This window comes from Pseudophryne corroboree, chromosome 12 (assembly GCF_028390025.1).
Source record: "Pseudophryne corroboree isolate aPseCor3 chromosome 12, aPseCor3.hap2, whole genome shotgun sequence".
Classification (NCBI taxonomy): domain Eukaryota; kingdom Metazoa; phylum Chordata; class Amphibia; order Anura; family Myobatrachidae; genus Pseudophryne; species Pseudophryne corroboree.
In genome coordinates, this window is record NC_086455.1 from 2836177 (window position 1) to 2862993 (window position 26817).

General features: G+C 50.8%; 1 protein-coding gene across 1 annotated transcript in view; it reads left to right on the forward strand.

The window, feature by feature from the left end:
* DCST2 (DC-STAMP domain containing 2) overlaps nucleotides 1-26817 on the forward strand; it is a 140798-nt gene that overhangs the window by 64539 nt on the left and 49442 nt on the right. The window contains exons 4-5 of the mRNA XM_063947728.1: nucleotides 21598-21792; nucleotides 22624-22689. Of these exons, the coding sequence (XP_063803798.1) occupies nucleotides 21598-21792; nucleotides 22624-22689 (261 nt within the window). The remainder of the gene's footprint in view (nucleotides 1-21597; nucleotides 21793-22623; nucleotides 22690-26817) is intronic.

A 26817-nucleotide genomic window follows, 5' to 3' on the forward strand; every position in this document is an offset into this window, starting at 1 on the left:
TTCACACTCCGGTCACTGAGGGTGCAGGGCGCTGGGGGGGGGGCGCCCTGAGGCAGCAATAAAAACACCTTGGCTGGCAAAAATACCTCAATATATAGCCCCAGGGGCTATATATGAGGTAAATACCCCTGCCAGATTCCATAAAAAAGCGGGAGAATAGGCCGCGGAAAAGGGGCGGAGCTATCTCCCTCAAGCACACTGGCGCCATTTTCCCTCACAGCTCCGCTGGAGGGAAGCTCCGTAGCTCTCCCCTGCAGTTTACAACAAGGGTTAAAAAAGAGAGGGGGGGCATTTAATTTAGGCGCAGTATACATTATATAAAAAAAAAAAAGCAGCTATAGGGGACATAACTCAGTTAGTCCCTGCATTATATAGCGCTCTGGTGTGTGCTGGCATACTCTCACTCTGTCCCCCCAAAGGGCTTTTGTGGGTCCTGTCCTCGTTTAGAGCATTCCCTGTGTGTCTGCGGTGTGTCGGTACGGCTGTGTCGACATGTTGAATGAGGAGGCTTATATGGTGACGGAGCAGAGGCCGATATATGTGATGTAGCCCCCTGTGGGGCCGACACCAGAGTGGATGGATAGGTGAAAGGTATTAACCGACAGTGTCAACTCCTTACATAAAAGGGTGGATGACGTAACAGCTGTGGGACAGCCGGCTTCTCAGCCCGCGCCTGCCCAGGCGTCTCAAAGGCCATCAGGGGCTCAAAAACGCCCGCTCTCTCAGATGGCAGACACAGATGTCGACACGGAGTTGACTCCAGTGTCGACAAGGTTGAGACATATACACAATCCACTAGGAACATCCGTGACTTGATCCCGGCAATAAAAAATGTGTTACACATTTCTGACATTAACCCAAGCACCTCTAAAAATGGGTTTTTAGGTTTGGGGAGAAAAAACAGGCAGTGTTTTGTTCCCCCATCAGATGAATAAATGAAGTGTGTGAAAAGCGTGGGTTCCCCCGTTTAGAAACTGGTAATTTCTAAAAAGTTACTAATGGCGTACCCTTTCCCGCCAGGAGGATAAGTTACGCTGGGAGATATCCCCTAGGGTGGATAAGGCGCTCACACGGTTGTCAAAAAAGGTGGCACTGCCGTTTTAGGAACGGCCACTTTGAAGGTACCTGTTGATAAAAGACAGGAGGATATCCTGAAGTCTGTATTTACACACTCAGGTACTAGACGGAGACCTGCAGATCGTGCTGCTGCAGCGTGGTCGGTGACCCTGTCAAACATGAGAACATATTAAAGACGTCGTCTTATATATGAGGGATGCACAGAGGGATATTTTGCCGGCTGGCATCCAAAATGAATGTAATGTCCATTCTGTCAGGAGGGTATTAGAGACCTGTCACGGGACAGGTGATGCTGACTTTAAAAAGATCTGCCTTATAAGGGTGAGGAATTATTTGGGGATGGTCTCTGGGACCTCGTATCCACAGCCACAGCTGGGAAGAAATATTTTTACCTCAGGTTTCCTCACAGACTAAGAAAGCACTGTATCAGGTACAGTCCTTTCGGCTTCAGAAAAGCAAGCGGGTCAAAGGCGTTTCCCTTCTGTACAGAGACAAGGGAAGAGGGAAAAAGCTGCACCAGTCAGCCTGCTCCCAGATTCAAAATTTTTCTCTCGCTCCTCTGAGCCCACAGCATGACGCGGGGGCTCCACAGGTGTAGCCAGGTACGGTGGGGGGCCGTCTAAAAAATTTCAGCGATAAGTGGGCTCGCTCACAGGTGGATCCCTGTTTCTTTCAAGAAGTATGTCAGGGGTACAAGCTGGAATTCGAGATATCTCCCCCCAGCCGTTTCCTAGATTATGGCTTGCCGACAACTCCCTCAGGCAGGGAGGCTGTATTAAAGGCAATTAATAAGCAGTATTCCCAACAGGTAATACTCAAGTGCCCCTACTTCAACAAGGACGGGGTTACTATTCTACACGGGTTGGGGTACCGAAACCGCATGGTTCGGTGTGACCCATTTATATTAAAATCCTTGAACACATACATAAAAAAATTCAAGTTCAAGATGGAATCGCTCGGGGCGGTTATTGCAAGCCTGGACGAGGGGGATTACATGGTATCCCAGGACATCAAGGATGCTTACCTGCATGTCCCCATTTACCATCCTCGCCAGAAGTACCTCAGATTTGTGGTACAGGATTACCATTACCAAGTCCAGACAGGACTGTACAAGGCACCGAGGGTGTTTACCGGGGTAATGGCCGAAATGATGATACTCCTTCGAAAAAAGGGAGTTTTAATTATCCCGTACTTGGACAATCTCCTTTATAAGGGCGAGGTCCAAGGAGCAGTTGCTAGTCGGGGTAGCACTATTTCTCTATCGTCCTAAGTGGATGCTGGGGTTCCTGAAAGGACCATGGGGAATAGCGGCTCCGCAGGAGACAGGGCACAAAAGTAAAGCTTTTACAGGTCAGGTGGTGTGTACTGGCTCCTCCCCCTATGACCCTCCTCCAGACTCCAGTTAGATTTTTGTGCCCGGCCGAGAAGGGTGCAATTCTAGGTGGCTCTCATAAAGAGCTGCTTAGAGAGTTTAGCTTAGGTTTTTTTATTTTACAGTGATTCCTGCTGGCAACAGGATCACTGCAACGAGGGACAGAGGGGAGAAGAAGTGAACTCACCTGCGTGCAGGATGGATTGGCTTCTTGGCTACTGGACATGAAGCTCCAGAGGGACGATCACAGGTACAGCCTGGATGGTCACCGGAGCCACGCCGCCGGCCCCCTCACAGATGCTGAAGCAAGAAGAGGTCCAGAATCGGCGGCTGAAGACTCCTGCAGTCTTCTTAAGGTAGCGCACAGCACTGCAGCTGTGCGCCATTTTCCTCTCAGCACACTTCACACGGCAGTCACTGAGGGTGCAGGGCGCTGGGAGGGGGGCGCCCTGGGAGGCAAATGAAAACCTTTAAAAAGGCTAAAAATACCTCACATATAGCCCCAGAGGCTATATGGAGATATTTACCCCTGCCTAAATGTACTAAATAGCGGGAGACGAGCCCGCCGGAAAAGGGGCGGGGCCTATCTCCTCAGCACACGGCGCCATTTTCTGTCACAGCTCCGCTGGTCAGGAAGGCTCCCAGGTCTCTCCCCTGCACTGCACTACAGAAACAGGGTATAACAGAGAGGGGGGGGCAAAATAAATGGCAAGATATCAATATAAAAGCAGCTATAAGGGAGCACTTAATCATAAGGCTATCCCTGTCATATATAGCGCTTTTTGGTGTGTGCTGGCAGACTCTCCCTCTGTCTCCCCAAAGGGCTAGTGGGTCCTGTCTTCGTATAGAGCATTCCCTGTGTGTCTGCTGTGTGTCGGTACGTGTGTGTCGACATGTATGAGGACGTTATTGGTGTGGAGGCGGAGCAATTGCCAAATATGAGGATGTCACCTCCTAGGGGGTCGACACCAGAATGGATGCCTTTATTTGTGGAATTACGGGATAGCGTCAACTCGCTTAAGCAGTCGTTTGCCGACATGAGGCGGCCGGACACTCAATTAGTGCCTGTCCAGGCGCCTCAAACACCGTCAGGGGGCTGTAAAACGCCCCTTGCCTCAGTCGGTCGACACAGACCCAGACACAGGCACTGATTCCGGTGGTAATGGTGACGAATCAACCGTATTTTCCAGTAGGGCCACACGTTATATGATTTTGGCAATAAAGGAGATGTTACATTTAGCTGATACTACAGGTACCACTAAACAGGGTATTTTCTCTATCGTCCTAAGTGGATGCTGGGGTTCCTGAAAGGACCATGGGGAATAGCGGCTCCGCAGGAGACAGGGCACAAAAGTAAAGCTTTTACAGGTCAGGTGGTGTGTACTGGCTCCTCCCCCTATGACCCTCCTCCAGACTCCAGTTAGATTTTTGTGCCCGGCCGAGAAGGGTGCAATTCTAGGTGGCTCTCATAAAGAGCTGCTTAGAGAGTTTAGCTTAGGTTTTTTATTTTACAGTGATTCCTGCTGGCAACAGGATCACTGCAACGAGGGACAGAGGGGAGAAGAAGTGAACTCACCTGCGTGCAGGATGGATTGGCTTCTTGGCTACTGGACATGAAGCTCCAGAGGGACGATCACAGGTACAGCCTGGATGGTCACCGGAGCCACGCCGCCGGCCCCCTCACAGATGCTGAAGCAAGAAGAGGTCCAGAATCGGCGGCTGAAGACTCCTGCAGTCTTCTTAAGGTAGCGCACAGCACTGCAGCTGTGCGCCATTTTCCTCTCAGCACACTTCACACGGCAGTCACTGAGGGTGCAGGGCGCTGGGGGGGGGGCGCCCTGGGAGGCAAATGTAAACCTTTAAAAAGGCTAAAAATACCTCACATATAGCCCCAGAGGCTATATGGAGATATTTACCCCTGCCTAAATGTACTAAATAGCGGGAGACGAGCCCGCCGGAAAAGGGGCGGGGCCTATCTCCTCAGCACACGGCGCCATTTTCTGTCACAGCTCCGCTGGTCAGGAAGGCTCCCAGGTCTCTCCCCTGCACTGCACTACAGAAACAGGGTATAACAGAGAGGGGGGGCAAAATAAATGGCAATATATTAATATAAAAGCAGCTATAAGGGAGCACTTAATCATAAGGCTATCCCTGTCATATATAGCGCTTTTTGGTGTGTGCTGGCAGACTCTCCCTCTGTCTCCCCAAAGGGCTAGTGGGTCCTGTCTTCGTATAGAGCATTCCCTGTGTGTCTGCTGTGTGTCGGTACGTGTGTGTCGACATGTATGAGGACGTTATTGGTGTGGAGGCGGAGCAATTGCCAAATATGAGGATGTCACCCTCTAGGGGGTCGACACCAGAATGGATGCCTTATTTGTGGAATTACGGGATAGCGTCAACTCGCTTAAGCAGTCGTTTGCCGACATGAGGCGGCCGGACACTCACTTAGTGCCTGTCCAGGCGCCTCAAACACCGTCAGGGGCTGTAAAACGCCCCTTGCCTCAGTCGGTCGACACAGACCCAGACACAGGCACTGATTCCGGTAGTGAAGGTGACGAATCAACCGTATTTTCCAAAAGGGCCACACGTTATATGATTTTGGCAATAAAGGAGATGTTACATTTAGCTGATACTACAGGTACCACTAAACAGGGTATTATGTGGGGTGTGAAAAAACTACCAGTAGTTTTTACCGAATCAGAAGAATTAAATGACGTGTGTGATGAAGCGTGGGGTGCCCCGATAAAAAACTGCTAATTTCAAAGAAGTTATTGGCTTTATACCCTTTCTCGCCAGAGGTTAGGGAGCGCTGGGAAACACCTCCTAGGGTGGACAAAGCGCTAACACGCTTATCAAAACAAGTGGCGTTACCCTCTCCTGAGACGGCCGCACTTAAAGATCCATCAGATAGGAGGATGGAAAATATCCAAAAAGGTATATACACACATGCAGGTGTTATACTACGACCAGCTATTGCGACTGCCTGGATGTGCAGTGCTGGGGTAGTTTGGTCAGAGTCCCTGATCGAAAATATTGATACCCTGGACAGGGACAATATTTTACTGTCGTTAGAACAAATAAAGGATGCATTTCTTTATATGCGTGATGCACAGAGAGATATCTGCACACTGGCATCACGGGTAAGTGCTATGTCCATTTCGGCCAGAAGAGCTTTATGGACTCGACAGTGGACAGGCGATGCGTAGAGGAGTTATTTGGGGTCGGTCTATCGGATTTGGTGGCCACGGCTACGGCCGGGAAATCCACCTTTCTACCTCAAGTCACTCCCCAACAGAAAAAGGCACCGACATTTCAACCGCAGCCTTTTCGTTCCTTTAAAAATAAGAGAGCAAAGGGTTATTCATATCTGCCACGAGGCAGAGGACGAGGGAAGAGACAGCAACAGGCAGCTCCTTCCCAGGAACAGAAGCCCTCCCCGGCTTCTACAAAAGCCTCAGCATGACGCTGGGGCTTCGCAAGCGGACTCGGGGGCGGTAGGCGGTCGTCTCAAGAATTACAGCGCGCAGTGGGCTCACTCGCAGGTAAATCCCTGGATCCTGCAGATAATATCTCAGGGGTACAGGTTGAAATTAGAGACAGAGCCACCTCGCCGTTTCCTGAAGTCTGCTTTACCAACGTCCCCCTCAGAAAGGGAGACGGTTTTGGAAGCCATTCACAAGCTGTATTCTCAGCAGGTGATAGTCAAGGTACCTCTTCTACAACAAGGGAAGGGGTATTATTCCACTCTTTTTGTGGTACCGAAGCCGGATGGCTCGGTAAGGCCTATTCTAAATCTGAAGTCCTTGAACCTGTACATAAAGAAGTTCAAGTTCAAGATGGAGTCACTCAGAGCAGTGATAAGCGAACCTGGAAGAAGGGGACTTTATGGTATCCTTGGACATCAAGGATGCGTATCTCCACGTTCCAATTACCCCTCACACCAGGGGTACCTCAGGTTCGTTGTACAAAACTGTCACTATCAGTTTCAGACGCTGCCGTTTGGTTTGTCCACGGCACCTCGGGTCTTTACAAAGGTAATGGCCGAGATAATATTTCTTCTTTGAAGAAAAGGCGTATTAATTATCCCATACTTGGACGATCTCCTAATAAGGGCAAGGTCCAGAGAACAGCTAGAGATGGGTTTAGCACTATCTCAAGAGGTGCTAAAGCAGCACGGATGGATTCTGAATATTCCAAAATCCCAATTAATGCCGACAACTCGTCTGCTGTTCCTGGGGATGATTCTGGACACAGTTCAGAAAAGGTTTTTCTTCCCGAAGAAAAAGCCAAGGAGTTATCTGACCTGGTCAGGAACCTCCTAAAACCAGGAAAGGTGTCTGTACATCAATGCACAAGAGTCCTGGGAAAAAATGGTAGCTTCTTCCGAAGCAATCCCTTTCGGCAGATTCCATGCAAAGGGATCTGTTGGACAAATGGTCAGGGTCGCATCTTCAGATGCACCTGCGGATAACCCTGTCGCCGAGGACAAGGGTATCCTTTCTGTGGTGGTTGCAGGAGGCTCATCTATTGGAGGGTCGCAGATTCGGCATGCAGGATTGGATCCTGGTGACCACGGGTGCCAGCCAGAGAGGCTGGGGAGCAGTCACACAGGGAAGAAATTTCCAGGGAGTGTGGTCGAGCCTGAAAAAGTCTCTTCACATAAGCATTCTGGAACTAAGAGCAATCTACAATGCTCTAAGCCAGGCGGAACCTCTGCTTCAAGGAAGACCGGTGTTGATCCAGTCGGACAACATCACGGCAGTCGCCCATGTAAACAGACAGGGCGGCACAAGAAGCAGGAGGGCAATGGCAGAAGCTGCCAGGATCCTTCGCTGGGCGGAGAATCACGTGATAGCACTGTCAGCAGTATTCATCCCGGGCGTGGACAACTGGGAAGCAGACTTCCTCAGCAGACACGACCTTCACCCGGGAGAGTGGAGACTTCATCCAGAAGTTTTCCACATGCTATTAAACCGTTGGGTAAAACCAATGGTGGACATGATGGCGTCTCGCCTCAACAAAACACTGGACAGGTATTGCGCCAGGTCAAGAGATCCGCAGGCAATAGCTGTGGACGCGCTGGTAACACCTTGGGTGTACCAGTCGGTATATGTGTTTCCTCCTCTGCCTCTCATACCAAAGGTATTGAGGATTATACGGCAAAGTGGAGTAAGACTAGTGGCTCCGGATTGGCCAAGAAGGACTTGGTACCCGGAACTTCAAGAGATGGTCACGGACGATCCGTGGCCTCTACTTCTGAGAAGGGACCTGCTTCAGCAGGGTACTTGTCTTTTTCAAGACTTACCGCGGCTGCGTTTGACGGCATGGCGTTTGAATGCCAGATCCTAAAAGGAAAAGGCATTCCAGAAGAAGTCATTCCTACCTTGATAAAGGCAAGGAAGGAAGTCACCGCGAAGCTTTATCGCCGTATTTGGCGAAAATATGTTGCGTGGTGTGAGCAGCGGAGTGCTCCGATGGAGGAATTTCAACTGGGTCGTTTTCCTACATTTCCTGCAATCAGGATTGTCTATGGGTCTCAAATTGGGATCTATTAAGGTTCAAATTTCGGCCCTATCAATATTCTTCCAAAAAGAATTGGCCTCAGTCCCTGAGGTCCAGATTTTTATCACAGGAGTACTGCATATACAGCCTCCTGTGGTGCCTAAGGTGGCACCGTGGGATCTAAATGTAGTTTTAGATTTCCTCAAATCAAATTGGTTTGAACCACTAAAGAAGGTGGATTTGAAATATCTCACATGGAAAGTGACTATGTTACTGGCCCTGGCTTCGGCCGGGAGAGTATCTGAACTGGCGGCTTTGTTTTATAAAAGCCCTTATTTAATTTTCCATTCGACATAGGGCAGAGCTGCGGACGCGTCCGCATTTTCTCCCTAAGGTGGTATCAGCGTTTCACCTGAACCAGCCTATTGTAGTGCCTGCGGCTACAGACGACTTGAAGGACTCCAAGTTGTTGGACGTTGTCAGAGCCTTAAAAATATACATTTAAAGGACGGCTGGAGTCAGAAAATCTGACTCGCTGTTTATACTGTATGCACCCAACAAGTTGGGTGCACCTGCTTCTAAGCAGTCGATTGCTCGTTGGATTTGTAACAAAATTCAACTTGTACATTCTGTGGCAGGCCTGCCACAGCCTAAATCTGTTAAGGCCCATTCCGCAAGGAAGGTGGGCTCATCTTGGGCGGCTGCCCGAGGGGTCTCGGCATTACTACTCTGCCGAGCAGCTACGTGGTCAGGGGAGAACACGTTTGTAAATTTTTACAAATTTGATACCCTGGCAAAGGAGGACCTGGAGTTCTCTCATTCGGTGCTGCAGAGTCATCCGCACTCTCCCGCCCGTTTGGGAGCTTTGGTATAATCCCCATGGTCCTTTCAGGAACCCCAGCATCCACTTAGGACGATAGAGAAAATAAGAATTTACTTACCGATAATTCTATTTCTCGGAGTCCGTAGTGGATGCTGGGCGCCCATCCCAAGTGCGGATTATCTGCAATACTTGTACATAGTTATTGTTAACTAATTCGGGTTATTGTTTAGGAAGCCATCTTTCAGAGGCTCCTCTGTTATCATACTGTTAACTGGGTTTAGATCACAAGTTGTACGGTGTGATTGGTGTGGCTGGTATGAGTCTTACCCGGGATTCAAAATCCTCCCTTATTGTGTACGCTCGTCCGGGCACAGTACCTAACTGGAGTCTGGAGGAGGGTCATAGGGGGAGGAGCCAGTACACACCACCTGACCTGTAAAAGCTTTACTTTTGTGCCCTGTCTCCTGCGGAGCCGCTATTCCCCATGGTCCTTTCAGGAACCCCAGCATCCACTACGGACTCCGAGAAATAGAATTATCGGTAAGTAAATTCTTATTATGTGGGGTGTGAAAAAACTACCAGTAGTTTTTACCGAATCAGAAGAATTAAATGACGTGTGTGATGAAGCGTGGGGTGCCCCGATAAAAAACTGCTAATTTCAAAGAAGTTATTGGCTTTATACCCTTTCCCGCCAGAGGTTAGGGAGCGCTGGGAAACACCTCCTAGGGTGGACAAAGCGCTAACACGCTTATCAAAACAAGTGGCGTTACCCTCTCCTGAGACGGCCGCACTTAAAGATCCATCAGATAGGAGGATGGAAAATATCCAAAAAGGTATATACACACATGCAGGTGTTATACTACGACCAGCTATTGCGACTGCCTGGATGTGCAGTGCTGGGGTAGTTTGGTCAGAGTCCCTGATCGAAAATATTGATACCCTGGACGGGGACAATATTTTACTGTCGTTAGAACAAATAAAGGATGCATTTCTTTATATGCGTGATGCACAGAGAGATATCTGCACACTGGCATCACGGGTAAGTGCTATGTCCATTTCGGCCAGAAGAGCTTTATGGACACGACAGTGGACAGGCGATGCGTAGAGGAGTTATTTGGGGTCGGTCTATCGGCTTTGGTGGCCACGGCTACGGCCGGGAAATCCACCTTTCTACCTCAAGTCACTCCCCAACAGAAAAAGGCACCGACTTTTCAACAGCAGCCTTTTCGTTCCTTTAAAAATAAGAGAGCAAAGGGCTATTCATATCTGCCACGAGGCAGAGGACGAGGGAAGAGACAGCAACAGGCAGCTCCTTCCCAGGAACAGAAGCCCTCCCCGGCTTCTACAAAAGCCTCAGCATGACGCTGGGGCTTCGCAAGCGGACTTGGGGGCGGTAGGCGGTCGTCTCAAAAATTACAGCGCGCAGTGGGCTCACTCGCAGGTAAATCCCTGGATCCTGCAGATAATATCTCAGGGGTACAGGTTGAAATTAGAGACAGAGCCACCTCGCCGTTTCCTGAAGTCGGCTTTACCAACGTCCCCCTCAGAAAGGGAGACGGTTTTGGAAGCCATTCACAAGCTGTATTCTCAGCAGGTGATAGTCAAGGTACCTCTTCTACAACAAGGGAAGGGGTATTATTCCACTCTTTTTGTGGTACCGAAGCCGGATGGCTCGGTAAGGCCTATTCTAAATCTGAAGTCCTTGAACCTGTACATAAAGAAGTTCAAGTTCAAGATGGAGTCACTCAGAGCAGTGATAGCGAACCTGGAAGAAGGGGACTTTATGGTATCCTTGGACATCAAGGATGCGTATCTCCACGTTCCAATTACCCCTCACACCAGGGGTACCTCAGGTTCGTTGTACAAAACTGTCACTATCAGTTTCAGACGCTGCCGTTTGGTTTGTCCACGGCACCTCGGGTCTTTACAAAGGTAATGGCCGAGATAATATTTCTTCTTCGAAGAAAAGGCGTATTAATTATCCCATACTTGGACGATCTCCTAATAAGGACAAGGTCCAGAGAACAGCTAGAGATGGGTTTAGCATTATCTCAAGAGGTGCTAAAGCAGCACGGATGGATTCTGAATATTCCAAAATCCCAATTAATGCCGACAACTCGTCTGCTGTTCCTGGGGATGATTCTGGACACAGTTCAGAAAAAGGTTTTTCTTCCCGAAGAAAAAGCCAAGGAGTTATCTGACCTGGTCAGGAACCTCCTAAAACCAGGAAAGGTGTCTGTACATCAATGCACAAGAGTCCTGGGAAAAAATGGTAGCTTCTTACGAAGCAATCCCTTTCGGCAGATTCCATGCAAAGGGATCTGTTGGACAAATGGTCAGGGTCGCATCTTCAGATGCACCTGCGGATAACCCTGTCGCTGAGGACAAGGGTATCCCTTCTGTGGTGGTTGCAGGAGGCTCATCTATTGGAGGGCCGCAGATTCGGCATGCAGGATTGGATCCTGGTGACCACGGATGCCAGCCTGAGAGGCTGGGGAGCAGTCACACAGGGATGAAATTTCCAGGGAGTGTGGTCGAGCCTGAAAAAGTCTCTTCACATAAGCATTCTGGAACTAAGAGCAATCTACAATGCTCTAAGCCAGGCGGAACCTCTGCTTCAAGGAAGACCGGTGTTGATCCAGTCGGACAACATCACGGCAGTCGCCCATGTAAACAGACAGGGCGGCACAAGAAACAGAATGGCAGAAGCTGCCAGGATCCTTCGCTGGGCGGAGAATCACGTGATAGCACTGTCAGCAGTATTCATCCCGGGCGTGGACAACTGGGAAGCAGACTTCCTCAGCAGACACGACCTTCACCCGGGAGAGTGGGTACTTCATCCAGAAGTTTTCCACATGCTATTAAACCGTTGGGTAAAACCAATGGTGGACATGATGGCGTCTCGCCTCAACAAGACACTGGACAGTTATTGCGCCAGGTCAAGAGATCCGCAGGCAATAGCTGTGGACGCGTTGGTAACACCTTGGGTGTACCAGTCCGTATATGTGTTTCCTCCTCTGCCTCTCATACCAAAGGTATTGAGGATTATACGGCAAAGAGGAGTAAGACTAGTGGCTCCGGATTGGCCAAGAAGGACTTGGTACCCGGAACTTCAAGAGATGGTCACGGACGATCCGTGGCCTCTACTTCTGAGAAGGGACCTGCTTCAGCAGGGTCCTTGTCTTTTTCAAGACTTACCGCGGCTGCGTTTGACGGCATGGCGTTTGAATGCCAGATCCTAAAAGGAAAAGGCATTCCAGAAGAAGTCATTCCTACCTTGATAAAGGCAAGGAAGGAAGTCACCGCGAAGCATTATCGCCGTATTTGGCGAAAATATGTTGCGTGGTGCGAGCAGCGGAGTGCTCCGATGGAGGAATTTCAACTGGGTCGTTTTCCTACATTTCCTGCAATCAGGATTGTCTATGGGTCTCAAATTGGGATCTATTAAGGTTCAAATTTCGGCCCTATCAATATTCTTCCAAAAAGAATTGGCCTCAGTCCCTGAGGTCCAGATTTTTATCAAAGGAGTACTGCATATACAGCCTCCTGTGGTGCCTAAGGTGGCACCGTGGGATCTAAATGTAGTTTTAGATTTCCTCAAATCCAATTGGTTTGAACCACTAAAGAATGTGGATTTGAAATATCTCACATGGAAAGTGACTATGTTACTGGCCCTGGCTTCGGCCGGGAGAGTATCTGAACTGGCGGCTTTGTTTTATAAAAGCCCTTATTTAATTTTCCATTCGACATAGGGCAGAGCTGCGGACGCGTCCGCATTTTCTCCCTAAGGTGGTATCAGGGTTTCACCTGAACCAGCCTATTGTAGTGCCTGCGGCTACAGACGACTTGAAGGACTCCAAGTTGTTGGACGTTGTCAGAGCCTTAAAAATATACATTTAAAGGACGGCTGGAGTCAGAAAATCTGACTCGCTGTTTATACTGTATGCACCCAACAAGTTGGGTGCACCTGCTTCTAAGCAGTCGATTGCTCGTTGGATTTGTAACAAAATTCAACTTGTACATTCTGTGGCAGGCCTGCCACAGCCTAAATCTGTTAAGGCCCATTCCGCAAGGAAGGTGGGCTCATCTTGGGCGGCTGCCCGAGGGGTCTCGGCATTACAACTCTGCCGAGCAGCTACGTGGTCAGGGGAGAACACGTTTGTAAATTTTTACAAATTTGATACCCTGGCAAAGGAGGACCTGGAGTTCTCTCATTCGGTGCTGCAGAGTCATCCGCACTCTCCCGCCCGTTTGGGAGCTTTGGTATAATCCCCATGGTCCTTTCAGGAACCCCAGCATCCACTTAGGACGATAGAGAAAATAAGAATTTACTTACCGATAATTCTATTTCTCGGAGTCCGTAGTGGATGCTGGGCGCCCATCCCAAGTGCGGATTATCTGCAATACTTGTACATAGTTATTGTTAACTAATTCGGGTTATTGTTTAGGAAGCCATCTTTCAGAGGCTCCTCTGTTATCATACTGTTAACTGGGTTTAGATCACAAGTTGTACGGTGTGATTGGTGTGGCTGGTATGAGTCTTACCCGGGATTCAAAATCCTCCCTTATTGTGTACGCTCGTCCGGGCACAGTGCCTAACTGGAGTCTGGAGGAGGGTCATAGGGGGAGGAGCCAGTACACACCACCTGACCTGTAAAAGCTTTACTTTTGTGCCCTGTCTCCTGCGGAGCCGCTATTCCCCATGGTCCTTTCAGGAACCCCAGCATCCACTACGGACTCCGAGAAATAGAATTATCGGTAAGTAAATTCTTATTTTTGGAAAGTGCTACAACAGCAGAGTTGGATTCTAAACAGTCCAAAGTCACAGCTGGTTCCTATGACACGTCTACTGTTCCTGGGGATGGTTCTGGACACAGACCAGAAATAAGTGTTTCTCCGGGAGGAGAAAGCCAAGGAGCTGTCATCTCTAGTCAGAGACCTCCTGAAGCCAAAACAGGTATCGGTGCATCATTGCACGCGAATCCTGGGAAAAAGGGTAGCTTCCTACGAAGCAATCCCATTCGGCAGGTTCCATGCAAGAACTTTTCAGTGGGACCTGTTGGACAAGTGGTCCGGATCGCATCTTCAAATGCATCGGCTGATAACCCTGTCTCCAAGGACCAGGGTATCTCTAAAATGGTGGCTGCAGAGTGCCCATCTTAAGGAGGGCCGCAGGTTCGACATACTGGACTAGGTCCTAGTGACCATGGAGGCCAGCCTTTGAGGCTGGGGGCAGTCACACAGGGAAGAAAATTCCAAGGACTTTGGTCAAGTCAGGTGACTTCTCTACACAGGCAAGGCCTCTGCTTCAAAACCAGCCGGTACTGATCCAATCAGACAACATCACGGCAGTCGCCCATGTAAACCAACAGGGCGACACAAGAAGCAGGATGGCGATGGCAAAAGCCACAAGGATTCTCCGATGGACGGAAAATCATGTGTTAGCACTGTCAACAGTGTTCATTCCCGGAGTGGACAACTGGGAAGCTGATCTTCTCAGCAGACACGACCTCCACCCGGGAGAGTGGGGACTTCATCCAGAAGTCTTCCAAAGGATTGTACACCTTTGGGAAAGGCCACAGGTGGACATGATGGCGTCCCGCCTCAACAAAAAGCTATAAAAGATATTGCGCCAGGTCAAGGGACCCTCAGGCGATAGTTGTGGACGCTCTGGTAACACCGTGGGTGTACCAGTCGTTTTATGTGTTCCCTCCTCTGCCCCTCATACCAAAGGTATTGAGAATAATAATAAGAAGGCGAGGAGTAAGAACGATACTCGTGGTTCCGGATTGGCCAAGAAGAGCTTGGTACCCAGAACTTCAAAAAATTATATCAGAGGACCCATGGCCTCTGCCGCTCAGACAGGACCTGCGGCAGCAGGGGCCCTGTCTGTTCCAAAACTTACCGCGGCTGCGTTTGACGGCATGGCGGTTGAACGCCGGATCCTGAAGGAAAAGGGCATTCCGGAGGAAGTCATTCCTACGCTTATTAAAGCTAGGAAAGAGGTTACAGCAAATCATTATCACCGCATATGGCGGAAGTATGTTGCATGGTGTGAGGCCGAAAAGGCCCCAACAGAGGAATTTCAACTAGGTCGATTTCTGCATTTCCTGCAAGCAGGAGTGAATATGGGCCTAAAACTGGGCTCCATTAAGGTACAGATCTCGGCTCTGTCGATTTTCTTTCAAAAAGAACTAGCTTCAGTACCTGAAGTTCAGACTTTTGTAAGGGGAGTGCTGCATATTCAGCCCCCGTTTGTGCCCCCTGTTGGCACCTTGGGATCTCAACGTGGTGTTGAGTTTCTTAAAATCACATTGGTTTGTACCACTAAAAACCGTGGATCTGAAATATCTCGCGTGGAAGGTGGTCATGTTATTGGCCTTGGCTTCGGCCAGGCGAGTATCAGAATTGGCGGCTTTGTCCTGTAAAAGCCCTTATCTGATTTTCCATATGGATAGGGCAGAATTGAGGACTCGTCCCCAGTTTCTCCCTAAGGTGGTGTCAGCGTTTCACCTGAACCAGCCTATTGTGGTGCCTGCGGCTACTAGGGACTTGGAGGACTCCAAGTTGTTAGACGTGGTCAGGGCCCTGAAAATATATGTTTCCAGGACGGCTGGAGTCAGAAAATCTGACTCGCTGTTTATCCTATATGCACCCAACAAGCTGGGTGCTCCTGCTTCTAAGCAGACTATTGCTCGTTGGATTTGTAGTACAATTCAGCTTGCACATTCTGTGGCAGGCCTGCCACAGCCAAAATCTGTCAATGCCCATTCCACAAGGAAGGTGGGCTCATCTTGGGCGGCTGCCCGAGGGGTCTCGGCTTTACAGCTTTGCCGAGCTGCTACTTGGTCAGGGGCAAACACGTTTGCAAAATTCTATAAATTTGATACCCTGGCTGAGGAGGACCTGGAGTTCTCTCATTCGGTGTTGCAGAGTCATCCGCACTCTGCCGCCCGTTTGGGAGCTTTGGTATAATCCCCATGGTCCTTATGGAGTTCCCAGCATCCACTAGGACGTCAGAGAAAATAAGAATTTACTCACCGGTAATTCTATTTCTCGTAGTCCGTAGTGGATGCTGGGCGCCCGTCCCAAGTGCGGTGTATCTGCAATACTTGTACGTAGTTATTGTTAACTAAATCGGGTTATTGTTGAGCCATCTGTTGAGAGGCTCGGTTGTTTCATACTGTTAACTGGGTTTCATATCACGAGTTATACGGTGTGATTGGTGTGGCTGGTATGAGTCTTACCCGGGATTCAAAATCCTTCCTTATTGTGTACGCTCGTCCGGGCACGGTGTCCTAACTGAGGCTTGGAGGAGGGTTATAGTGGGAGGAGCCAGTGCACACCATGTAGTCTAAGATCTTTCTAGAGTGCCCAGCCTCCTTCGGAGCCCGCTATTCCCCATGGTCCTTACGGAGTTCCCAGCATCCACTACGGACTACGAGAAATAGAATTACCGGTGAGTAAATTCTTATTTTTTCTTTTTCTTGACATTCACATTGTCCAGATTTTCTTTCACACTTATTAATGTTTTTAAATATTTCGCTTTGCCCATTCCTCACAAAAAATATAACATTTTTATGAAGATTAATAAAAGTTACATTTTAAATTATTAGTGCACCGAAGGCAGATCTTCTGCTTTTCTTTCCATGCTCATGCAGGTCAGCCTAAAAGCAGTAAGAGGATCAAGAGAGAAGGAAGAAGATAGATCTTCTGCTTTTCTTTCCTTCTTCTTGTGTATAAATCCATTAAGTTCTACGGTAGCATCCTCACTCAGTAACAGGAATTACAACACGGATATAAATACGGGACTAATATCACATTGTGAATCAAATAAGACATCATTTTCCTGTGCAACAGGTACCTTCCTCCTTTTTTTGTTTTGTTCTACCTGAGCGTGGAGGCGGGGTTTTAGGGAGAGGGACTGAGGCTTCCTGGGATCCCGCCACCTATAACCCCAATCTTATCCCTGTGAACCCTATGGAACTCAAAGTAAAAGAGTTAACAAAGGTAAATCTACTATAACTTCCTTTTTCAGGTAAGTGAAGATATACAGTATATGTTGGTGTAATTTGGTTAATAGCTTCATATGTGAGTAAAAGTATTTTTTATTGAACACGGTAGAATATGGGCAACCAATGGAGGGACTGACAGAGCGGATCCGCAGACGATGAACTTCTTGCTAGGAAGATTATCCTCGCAGCTGCATTCAGAATGGATTGTAGTGGTGAGAGTCTCTTCTTGGGACGACCAGTTAAGAGACTATTGCAGTAATCAGTGCAGGAGATGATGGGAGCAGGGATTAGATGAGGAGAGCAGGGGTTAGATGAGGAGAGCAGGGGTTAGATGAGGAGAGCAGGGGTTAGATGAGGAGAGCAGGGGTTAGATGAGGAGAGCAGGGGTTACATGATGAGAGCAGGGATTAGATGAGGAGAGCAGGGGTTACATGATGAGAGCAGGGGTTAGATGAGGAGAGCAGGGGTTAGATGAGGAGAGCAGGGGTTAGATGAGGAGAGCAGGGGTTAGATGAGGAGAGCAGGGATTAGATGAGGAGAGCAGGGGTTAGATGAGGAGAGCAGGGGTTAGATGAGGAGAGCAGGGGTTAGATGATGAGAGCAGGGGTTAGATGAGGAGAGCAGGGGTTAGATGAGGAGAGCAGGGGTTACATGAGGAGAGCAGGGATTAGATGATGAGAGCAGGGATTAGATGATGAGAGCAGGGATTAGATGATGAGAGCAGGGATTAGATGAGGAGAGCAGGGATTAGATGAGGAGAGCAGGGATTAGATTATGAGAGCAGGGGTTACATGAGGAGAGCAGGGGTTACATGAGGAGAGCAGGGATTAGATGAGGAGAGCAGGGATTAGATGAGGAGAGCAGGGGTTACATGATGAGAGCAGGGGTTACATGATGAGAGCAGGGGTTACATGATGAGAGCAGGGATTAGATTATGAGAGCAGGGATTAGATTATGAGAGCAGGGGTTACATGAGGAGAGCAGGGGTTACATGAGGAGAGCAGGGATTAGATGAGGAGAGCAGGGATTAGATGAGGAGAGCAGGGATTAGATGAGGAGAGTAAGGGTTAGATGATGAGAGCAGGGATTAGATGAGGAGAGCAGGGATTAGATTATGAGAGCAGGGATTAGATTATGAGAGCAGGGGTTACATGATGAGAGCAGGGGTTACATGAGGAGAGCAGGGGTTAGATGAGGAGAGCAGGGATTAGATGAGGAGAGCAGGGATTAGATGAGGAGAGCAGGGATTAGATGAGGAGAGTAAGGGTTAGATGATGAGAGCAGGGATTAGATGAGGAGAGTAAGGGTTAGATGATGAGAGCAGGGGTGTCAAACACAAGGCCCGCGGGCCAAATCCGGCCCGCCAGACCTCGTCTGATGGCCCGCGGACTCACATTTCAAACATGGGTGGGTCCGTGGGACGCGCTTCGCTGCAGCCAATCCCTAGCCTGCCAGATTGATTGATGGCTCTGTGGCCCGGCTGCAAACTTTAAAAATAGGAGGTGGAGCCTTGCCAGTGCGGACTTGATGGCGCAGCTCTCCTCGATTTGGTGAGTTGTGCTTCGGACAGTGGATAACCTGCGGCTGGAGGAGGGTGTTGGGGTCTGAGAGCTGCCAGTGTTCCGCAGCCGGGGATCGGGGCTGGGTACTCCGTGATCCCGCGGCCAGCTCCGGGTGGTGATGCTGCTTTAGCTCTGAGCTGTTACAATCAGCGGTGACAGGGGGGCTGACTGTTCCCGCGGTGGGGGCTGGTTCAGGTCCCCGAGCTTCCGGCATTACAATGAGTCACTGACTCATTTAATGCCGCCACCAACGCTGCGCCTGTCTGCCCACCACCAGTGCCCCGGAGCCCTGTGCATTAAGACAGTCACTGCACAGTCAGTGACTCGGGTCCCGACTCCCGGCCGGAGGGGGAGAAGGAGATGCTCTGCTTTCAGCTCCTCCACCATAGACTCAAATGCTGCATGTGCCCGACTTGTTTAACTATTCCAAGTCCCTCTCTCTATTGCTGTTCACACGGACACCTGGCTGTTACACCCCGGTCCTGATTGTCACCAGCGCCAAAAGTTCATGGGAGGGATGCATAGAGTCACTGGCAGCCATCTCCATGCACAGTGACAGCCCCTGATTGTAAGCACTACTGATGCCAGGCAGGAAAATGCAATACTATTGTTGTACAAGTGGAAAGTGCTGCTCCTCCTCTCTCTCGCTCCTCTGCCCCCCCTCTCTCTTCATGTATCCCCCTCTATGCATCTCCTTCCTCTCTGTCTCCCCCCACTCTCCGTCTCTCCTCCTTTCTCGCTCTCTGTCTGTCTCCCCCCTTTCTCTCTCCGTCTCTCCCCCCTCTCTATCCCTATCTCCTCACTATCCATTTCCTCTCTCTGCTCCTCTCTCCGTCTCTCCCCCCTCTGCGTCTCCCCCCTCGCGCTCTCTCTCTGCGTCTCCCCCTTTCAGAGCTAGTTATTACTTACATTATTACAAAAAAACAGTAATAATTGAATGCAGTGACATTAATTTATAATAATAAAGAGTGGACACATAGACCTACAGATACAACCGGCCCTTTGATGTGGACCAAACTGCTGATGCGGCCCCCGATGAATTTGAGTTTGACACCCCTGGGTTAGAGGATGAGAGCAGGGATTAGAGGTGGAGAGCAGGGATTAGAGGTGGAGAGCAGGGATTAGAGGTGGAGAGCAGGGATTAGAGGAGGAGAGCAGGGATTAGATGAGAGCAGGGGTTAGATGAGGAGAGCAGGGGTTAGATGAGAGCAGGGATTAGAGGATGAGAGCAGGGGTTTGAGAGCAGGGATTAGATGATAACGGATTAGATGAGGAAAGCAGGGATTAGAGGAGGAGAGCAGGAATTAGATGAGAGCAGGAATTAGATGAGGAGAGCAGGGATTAGATGAAGAGAGCAGGTCTTAGGTCTTAGATGATGAGAGCAGGGCTTAGATGATGAGAGCAGGTCTTAGATGAGGAGAGCAGGGGTTAGAGGAGGAGAGCAGGGGTTAGTAGGAGAGCAGGAATTAGATGAGGAGAGCAGGGGTTAGATGAGAGCAGGGATTAGAGGGTGAGAGCAGGGATTAGATGAAGAGAGCAGGGGTTACATGATGAGAGCAGGGATTAGATGAGAGTAAGGGTTACATGATGAGAGCAGGGATTAGAGGAGGAGAGCAGGGGTTAGATGAAGAGAGCAAGGGTTAGATGAAGAGAGCAGGTTTTAGATGATGAGAGCAGGGGTTAGATGAGGAGAGCAAGGATTAGAGGATGAGAGCAGGGGTTAGATGAGGAGAGTAGGGGTTTGAGAGCAGGGGTTAGATGAGAGCAGGGGTTAGATGATGAGAGCAGGGATTAGAGGAGGCGAGCAGGGGTTAGAGGAGGAGAGCAGGAATTAGAATGAGGAGAGCAGGGATTAGATGAGAGCAGGGGTTAGATGAAGAGAGCAGGTTTTAGATGAGGAGAGCAGGGGTTAGATGAGGAGAGCAGGGGTTAGAGGAGGAGAGCAGGGATTAGAGGAGGAGAGCAGGAATTAGATGAGAGCAGGAATTAGATGAGAGCAGGGATTAGAAGAGAGCAGGGATTAGAAGAGAGCAGGGGTTAGATGAGAGCAGGGATTAGATGATGAGAGCAGGTTTTAGATGAGGAGAGCAGGGGTTAGATGAGAGTAGGGGTTTGAGAGCAGGGATTAGACGATGAGAACAGGGATTAGAGGAGGAGAGCAGGGATTAGATGAGAGCAGGTTTTAGATGATGAGAGCAGGTTTTAGATGAGGAGAGCAGGGGTTAGATGAGAGCAGGGATTAGAGGATGAGAGCAGGGGTTAGATGAGGAGAGTAGGGGTTGGAGAGCAGGGATTAGATGATGAGAACAGGGATTAGATGAGAGCAGGGATTAGAGGAGGAGAGCAGGGATTAGAGGAGGAGAGCAGGAATTAGATGAGGAGAGCAGGCATTAGATGAGAGCAGGGGTTAGATGAAGAGAGCAGGGTTTAGAGGATGAGAGCAGGGGTTAGAGGAGGAGAGCAGGGGTTAGAGGAGGAGAGCAGGGGTTAGAGGAGGAGAGCAGGAATTAGAAGAGAGCAGGGGTTAGATGATGAGAGCAGGGATTAGAGGGTGAGAGCAGGGATTAGATGATGAGAGCAGGGATTAGATGATGAGAGCAGGGATTAGATGAGGAGAGTAAGGGTTAGATGATGAGAGCAGGGGTTAGATGATGATAGCAGGGATTAGATGAGGAGAGCAGGGGTTAGAGGAGGAGAGCAGGGATTAGAGGAGGAGAGCAGGGATTAGAGGAGGAGAGCAGGGATTAGATGAGGAGAGCAGGAATTAGATGAGGAGAGCAGGGATTAGATGAGGAGAGCAGGGATTAGAGGAGGAGAGCAGGGATTAGATGAGGAGAGCAGGAATTAGATGAGGAGAGCAGGGATTAGATGAGGAGAGCAGGGGTTAGATGAGAGTATGGGTTTGAGAGCAGGGATTAGATGAGGAGAGCAGGGATTAGAGGAGGAGAGCAGGGATTAGAGGAGGAGAGCAGGAATTAGATGAGAGCAGGGGTTAGATGAGGAGAGCAGGAATTAGATGAGAGCAGGGGTTAGATGAGGAGAGCAGGGATTAGAGGATGAGAGCAGGGATTACATGATGAGAGCAGGGATTAGATGATGAGAGCGTGGATTAGAGTTTTAGCAGTGTCCTGTGTAACATATGGACGTATTTTGGATATGTTTCTTAGATGTATGTAACATGATTTAGAGACAGATTGCATGTGATCATTATATGTGTTCCATCTTCTGCTTCTGTTTCCCTTACAGGGAGGTCGCTGCGCAATGTCTGGGAATTTCTCAGCAACATGGGGGAGGTCTGTAATGAAGAGCTGGAAACCCCTTATACAAAATGCATCGGGATCTTCAACAGAGGCAAAGAGCAGTGCTTCAAATCCTTGTCAATCCTGGGCTTCCTGTGTTACATTGTGGATGCCTTCCGACCTCTGTGCGGCCTCGCCAAATGTAAGTGTCATTGTCCAGCCGCCCACAGTGTCACAACCGGACGTACTCACACTCGCCCGCACATCTGTCACACCCGCCTGCACACCTATCACACCCGCCTGCACACCTGTCACACCCGCCTGCACATCTGTCACGCCCGCCCGCACATCTATCACACCCGCCTGCACACCTATCACACCCGCCCGCACATCTGTCACACCCACCTGCACATCTATCACACCCGCTCGCACACCTATCACACCTGCTTGCACATCTGTCACACCCGCCCGCACATCTGTCACACCCGCCCGCACACCTATCACACCCACCTGCACACTTATTACACCCGCCCCCACACCTATCACACCCGCATGCACATCTGTCACACCTGCCTGCACACTGATTACACCCGCCCCCACACCTATCACACCCGCATGCACATCTGTCACACCTGCCTGCACATCTATCACACCCGCACGCACACCTATCACACCCGCCCGCACATCTATCACATCCGCCCGCACACCTATCACACCCGCCCGAACACCTATCACACCCGCCTGCACATCTGTCATACCCGCCCGCATACCTATCACACCCCTTGCACATCGTTCACACCTGCCTGCACACTTATTACACCCGCCCGCACACCTGTCACACCCGCCCGCACACTTACTACACACGCCTGCACACCTATCACAGCCACCCGCACACATGTCACTCCCACCCATGTACTTATCACACCTGCCCGTACACCTATCATACCCGCCAGCACACCTGCCTGTGCACCTGTCACACCTGCCCACACACCACACCACACCATTGCCTGATAACAGTATATTTCTGTTGCAGCTGTCACCCTACTGTGTGCCATCCCATCCTACATTCAGACGTTTGTTAGAAAACACCTGCAAACCCGTAAGTTATAGAATATCTGTCAGTCTCTGTGTTCAGCAGCTGCGGCTGTGGTCATTGTGTTCCGGCAGTCCCTTGCTGTGGCCTTATTCCTACTCTCCCCCGGTGTGCAGAGGCTGTGGCCTGGCAGTCCCGTGCTGTGGCCTTATTCCCACTCTCCCCGGGTGTGCAGAGGCTGTGGCCTGGCAGTCCCATGCTGTGGCCTTATTCCCACTCTTCCCCGGTGTGCAGAGAAGGCTGTGGCCTGGCAGTCCCATGCTGTGGCCTTATTCCCACTCTCCCCGGTGTGTAGGAGCTGTGGCCTGGCAGTCCCATGCTGTGGCCTTATTCCCACTCTCCCCCGGTGTGCAGGGGCTGTGGCCTGGCAGTCCCGTGTTGTGGCCTTATTCCCACTCTCCCCCGGTGTGCAGGTGCTGTGGCCTGGCAGTCCCATGCTGTGGGTTTATTCCCACTCTCCCCCGGTGTGCAGAGGCTGTGGCCTGGCAGTCCCGTGCTGTGACTTATTCCCACTCTCCCCCGGTGTGCAGGGGCTGTGGCCTGGCAGTCCCGTGTTGTGGCCTTATTCCCACTCTCCCCCGGTGTGCAGGGGCTGCGGCCTGGCAGTCCCATGCTGTGGCCTTATTCCCACTCTCCCCCGGTGTGCAGAGGCTGTGGCCTGGCAGTCCCATGCTGTGGCCTTATTCCCACTCCCCCGGTGTGCAGAGGCTGTGGCCTGGCAGTCCCGTGCTGTGACTTATTCCCACTCCCCCGGTGTGCAGAGGCTGTGGCCTGGCAGTCCCGTGCTGTGACTTATTCCCACTCTCCCTCGGTGTGCAGGGGCTGTGGCCTGGCAGTCCCGTGTTGTGGCCTTATTCCCACTCTCCCCCGGTGTGCAGGGGCTGTGGCCTGGCAGTTCCATGCTGTGGCCTTATTCCCACTCTCCCACGGTGTGCAGAGGCTGTGGCCTGGCAGTCCCATGCTGTGGCCTTATTCCCACTCTCCCCAGTGTGCAGAGGCTGAGGCCTGGCAGTCCCATGCTGTGGGTTTATTCCCACTCTCCCCCGGTGTGCAGAGGCTGTGGCCTGGCAGTCCCATGCTGTGGCCTTATTCCCACTCTTCCCCGGTGTGCAGAGAAGGCTGTGGCCTGGCAGTCCCATGCTGTGGCCTTATTCCCACTCTCCCCGGTGTGTAGGAGCTGTGGCCTGGAAGTCCCATGCTGTGGCCTTATTCCCACTCTCCCCCAGTGTGCAGAGGCTGTGGCCTGGCAGTCCCATGCTGTGGGTTTATTCCCACTCTCCCCCGGTGTGCAGAGGCTGTGGCCTGGCAGTCCCGTGCTGTGACTTATTCCCACTCTCCCCCGGTGTGCAGGGGCTGTGGCCTGGCAGTCCCGTGTTGTGGCCTTATTCCCACTCTCCCCCGGTGTGCAGGGGCTGTGGCCTGGCAGTCCCATGCTGTGGCCTTATTCCCACTCTCCCCCGGTGTGCAGAGGCTGTGGCCTGGCAGTCCCATGCTGTGGCCTTATTCCCACTCCCCCGGTGTGCAGAGGCTGTGGCCTGGCAGTCCCGTGCTGTGACTTATTCCCACTCTCCCCCGGTGTGCAGGGGCTGTGGCCTGGCAGTCCCGTGTTGTGGCCTTATTCCCACTCTCCCCCGGTGTGCAGGGGCTGTGGCCTGGCAGTCCCATGCTGTGGCCTTATTCCCACTCTCCCCAGTGTGCAGAGGCTGAGGCCTGGCAGTCCCATGCTGTGGGTTTATTCCCACTCTCCCCCGGTGTGCAGAGGCTGTGGCCTGGCAGTCCCATGCTGTGGCCTTATTCCCACTCTCCCCCGGCAGTCCCATGCTGTGGCCTTATTCCCACTCTTCCCCTGTGTAGGGGCTGTGGCCTGGCAGTCCCATGCTGTGGCCTTATTCCCAGTTTCTCTGACGTCCTAGTGGATGCTGGGAACTCCGTAAGGACCATGGGGAATAGACGGGCTCCGCAGGAGACTGGGCACTCTAAAAGAAAGATTAGGTACTATCTGGTGTGCACTGGCTCCTCCCTCTATGCCCCTCCTCCAGACCTCAGTTAGAATCTGTGCCCGGCCAGAGCTGGGTGCTCCTAGTGGGCTCTCCTGAGCTTGCTAGAAAAGAAAGTATTTGTTAGGTTTTTTATTTTCAGTGAGATCTGCTGGCAACAGGCTCACTGCTACGTGGGACTGAGGGGAGAGAAGCAAACCTACCTGCTTGCAGCTAGCTTGTGCTTCTTAGGCTACTGGACACCATTAGCTCCAGAGGGTTCGAACACAGGGCCTGACCTCGATCGTCCGTTCCCGGAGCCGCGCCGCCGTCCCCTTTGCAGAGCCAGAAGACAGAAGAGAAGCGATGAAATCGGCGGCAGAAGACTCCTGTCTTCATTAAGGTAGCGCACAGCACCGCAGCTGTGCGCCATTGCTCCCACAGCACACCACACACTCCGGTCACTGTAGGATGCAGGGCGCTGGGGGGGGGCGCCCTGGGCAGCAATTATAATACCTTTTGGCATAAAATACACATAATACAGTCTGAAAACTGTATATGTGTAAAAAACCCCGCCATTAAGTTACATAAAACGCGGGACAGAAGCCCGCCGCTGAGGTGGCGGGGCCTTCTTCCTCAGCACACCAGCGCCATTTTCCCTTCACAGTTCCGCTGGAAGCAGCTCCCCAGGCTCTCCCCTGCAGTATCCTGATACAAGAAGGGTAAAAAAGAGAGGGGGGGCACATAAATTTAGGCGCAAATAAGATATTTAAGCAGCTATTGGGTAAATCACTTATTAGAGTGTAAATCCCTGTGTTATATAGCGCTGTGGTGTGTGCTGGCATACTCTCTCTCTGTCTCCCCAAAGGACTTTGTGGGGTCCTGTCCTCAGTCTGAGCATTCCCTGTGTGTGTGTGGTGTGTCGGTACGGCTGTGTCGACATGTTTGATGAGGAGGGTTACGTGGAGGCGGAGCAGGGGCAGATAAGTGTGGTGTCGCCCCCGACGGGGCCGACACCTGATTGGATGGATATGTGGAAGGTCTTAACCGACAGTGTCAACTCCTTACATAAAAGGTTAGATGACGCAGCAGCCTTGGGATAGCCTGGGTCTCAGCCCGCGCCTGCCCAGGCGACTCAGAAGCTGTCAGGGGCTCATAAACGCCCGCTAGCTCAGATGGTAGACACAGATGTCGACACGGAGTCTGACTCCAGTGTAGATGAGGATGAGACAAATGTACAGTCTACAAAAGCCATCCGATGCATGATTACTGCAATGAAAGATGTATTGCACATTTCTGATATTAACCCGGTTACCACCAAGAGGGGTATTATGTTTGGGGAGAAAAAGTAGCCAGTGACTTTTCCCCCATCTGATGAATTAAATGATTTGTGTGAAGAAGCGTGGAGTTCCCCTGATAAGAAACTAGTGATTTCTAAGAGGTTACTGATGGCGTACCCTTTCCCGCCAACGGATAGGTTACGTTGGTAAACATCCCCTAGGGTGGACAAGGCGCTAACACGCTTATCTAAAAGGGTGGCACTGCCATCTCAGGATACGGCCGCCATAAAGGAGCCTGCGGATAGAAAGCAGGAAGCTATCCTGAAGTCTGTGTATACACACTCTGGTACTCTACTGAGACCTGCTATTGCTTCAGCCTGGATGTGTAGTGCTGCAGTAGCATGGACTGATTCCCTGACAGACAACATTGATTCCCTCGACAGGGATACTGTTTTGCTAACCATCGAACATATAAAAGACGTCGTCTTATATATGCGGGATGCCCAGAGGGACATTTGCCTGCTGGCATCTAGAATTAATGCAATGTCCATTTCTCTAACGTCCTAGTGGATGCTGGGGACTCCGTCAGGACCATGGGGATTAGCGGCTCCGCAGGAGACAGGGCACAAAAATAAAGCTTTAGGATCAGGTGGTGTGCACTGGCTCCTCCCCCTATGACCCTCCTCCAAGCCTCAGTTAGGTTTTTGTGCCCGTCCGAGCAGGGTGCAATCTAGGTGGCTCTCCTAAAGAGCTGCTTAGAAAAAGTTTTTAGGTTTTTTATTTTCAGTGAGTCCTGCTGGCAACAGGCTCACTGCATCGAGGGACTTAGGGGAGAGAAGTCAACTCACCTGCGTGCAGGATGGATTGGCTTCTTAGGC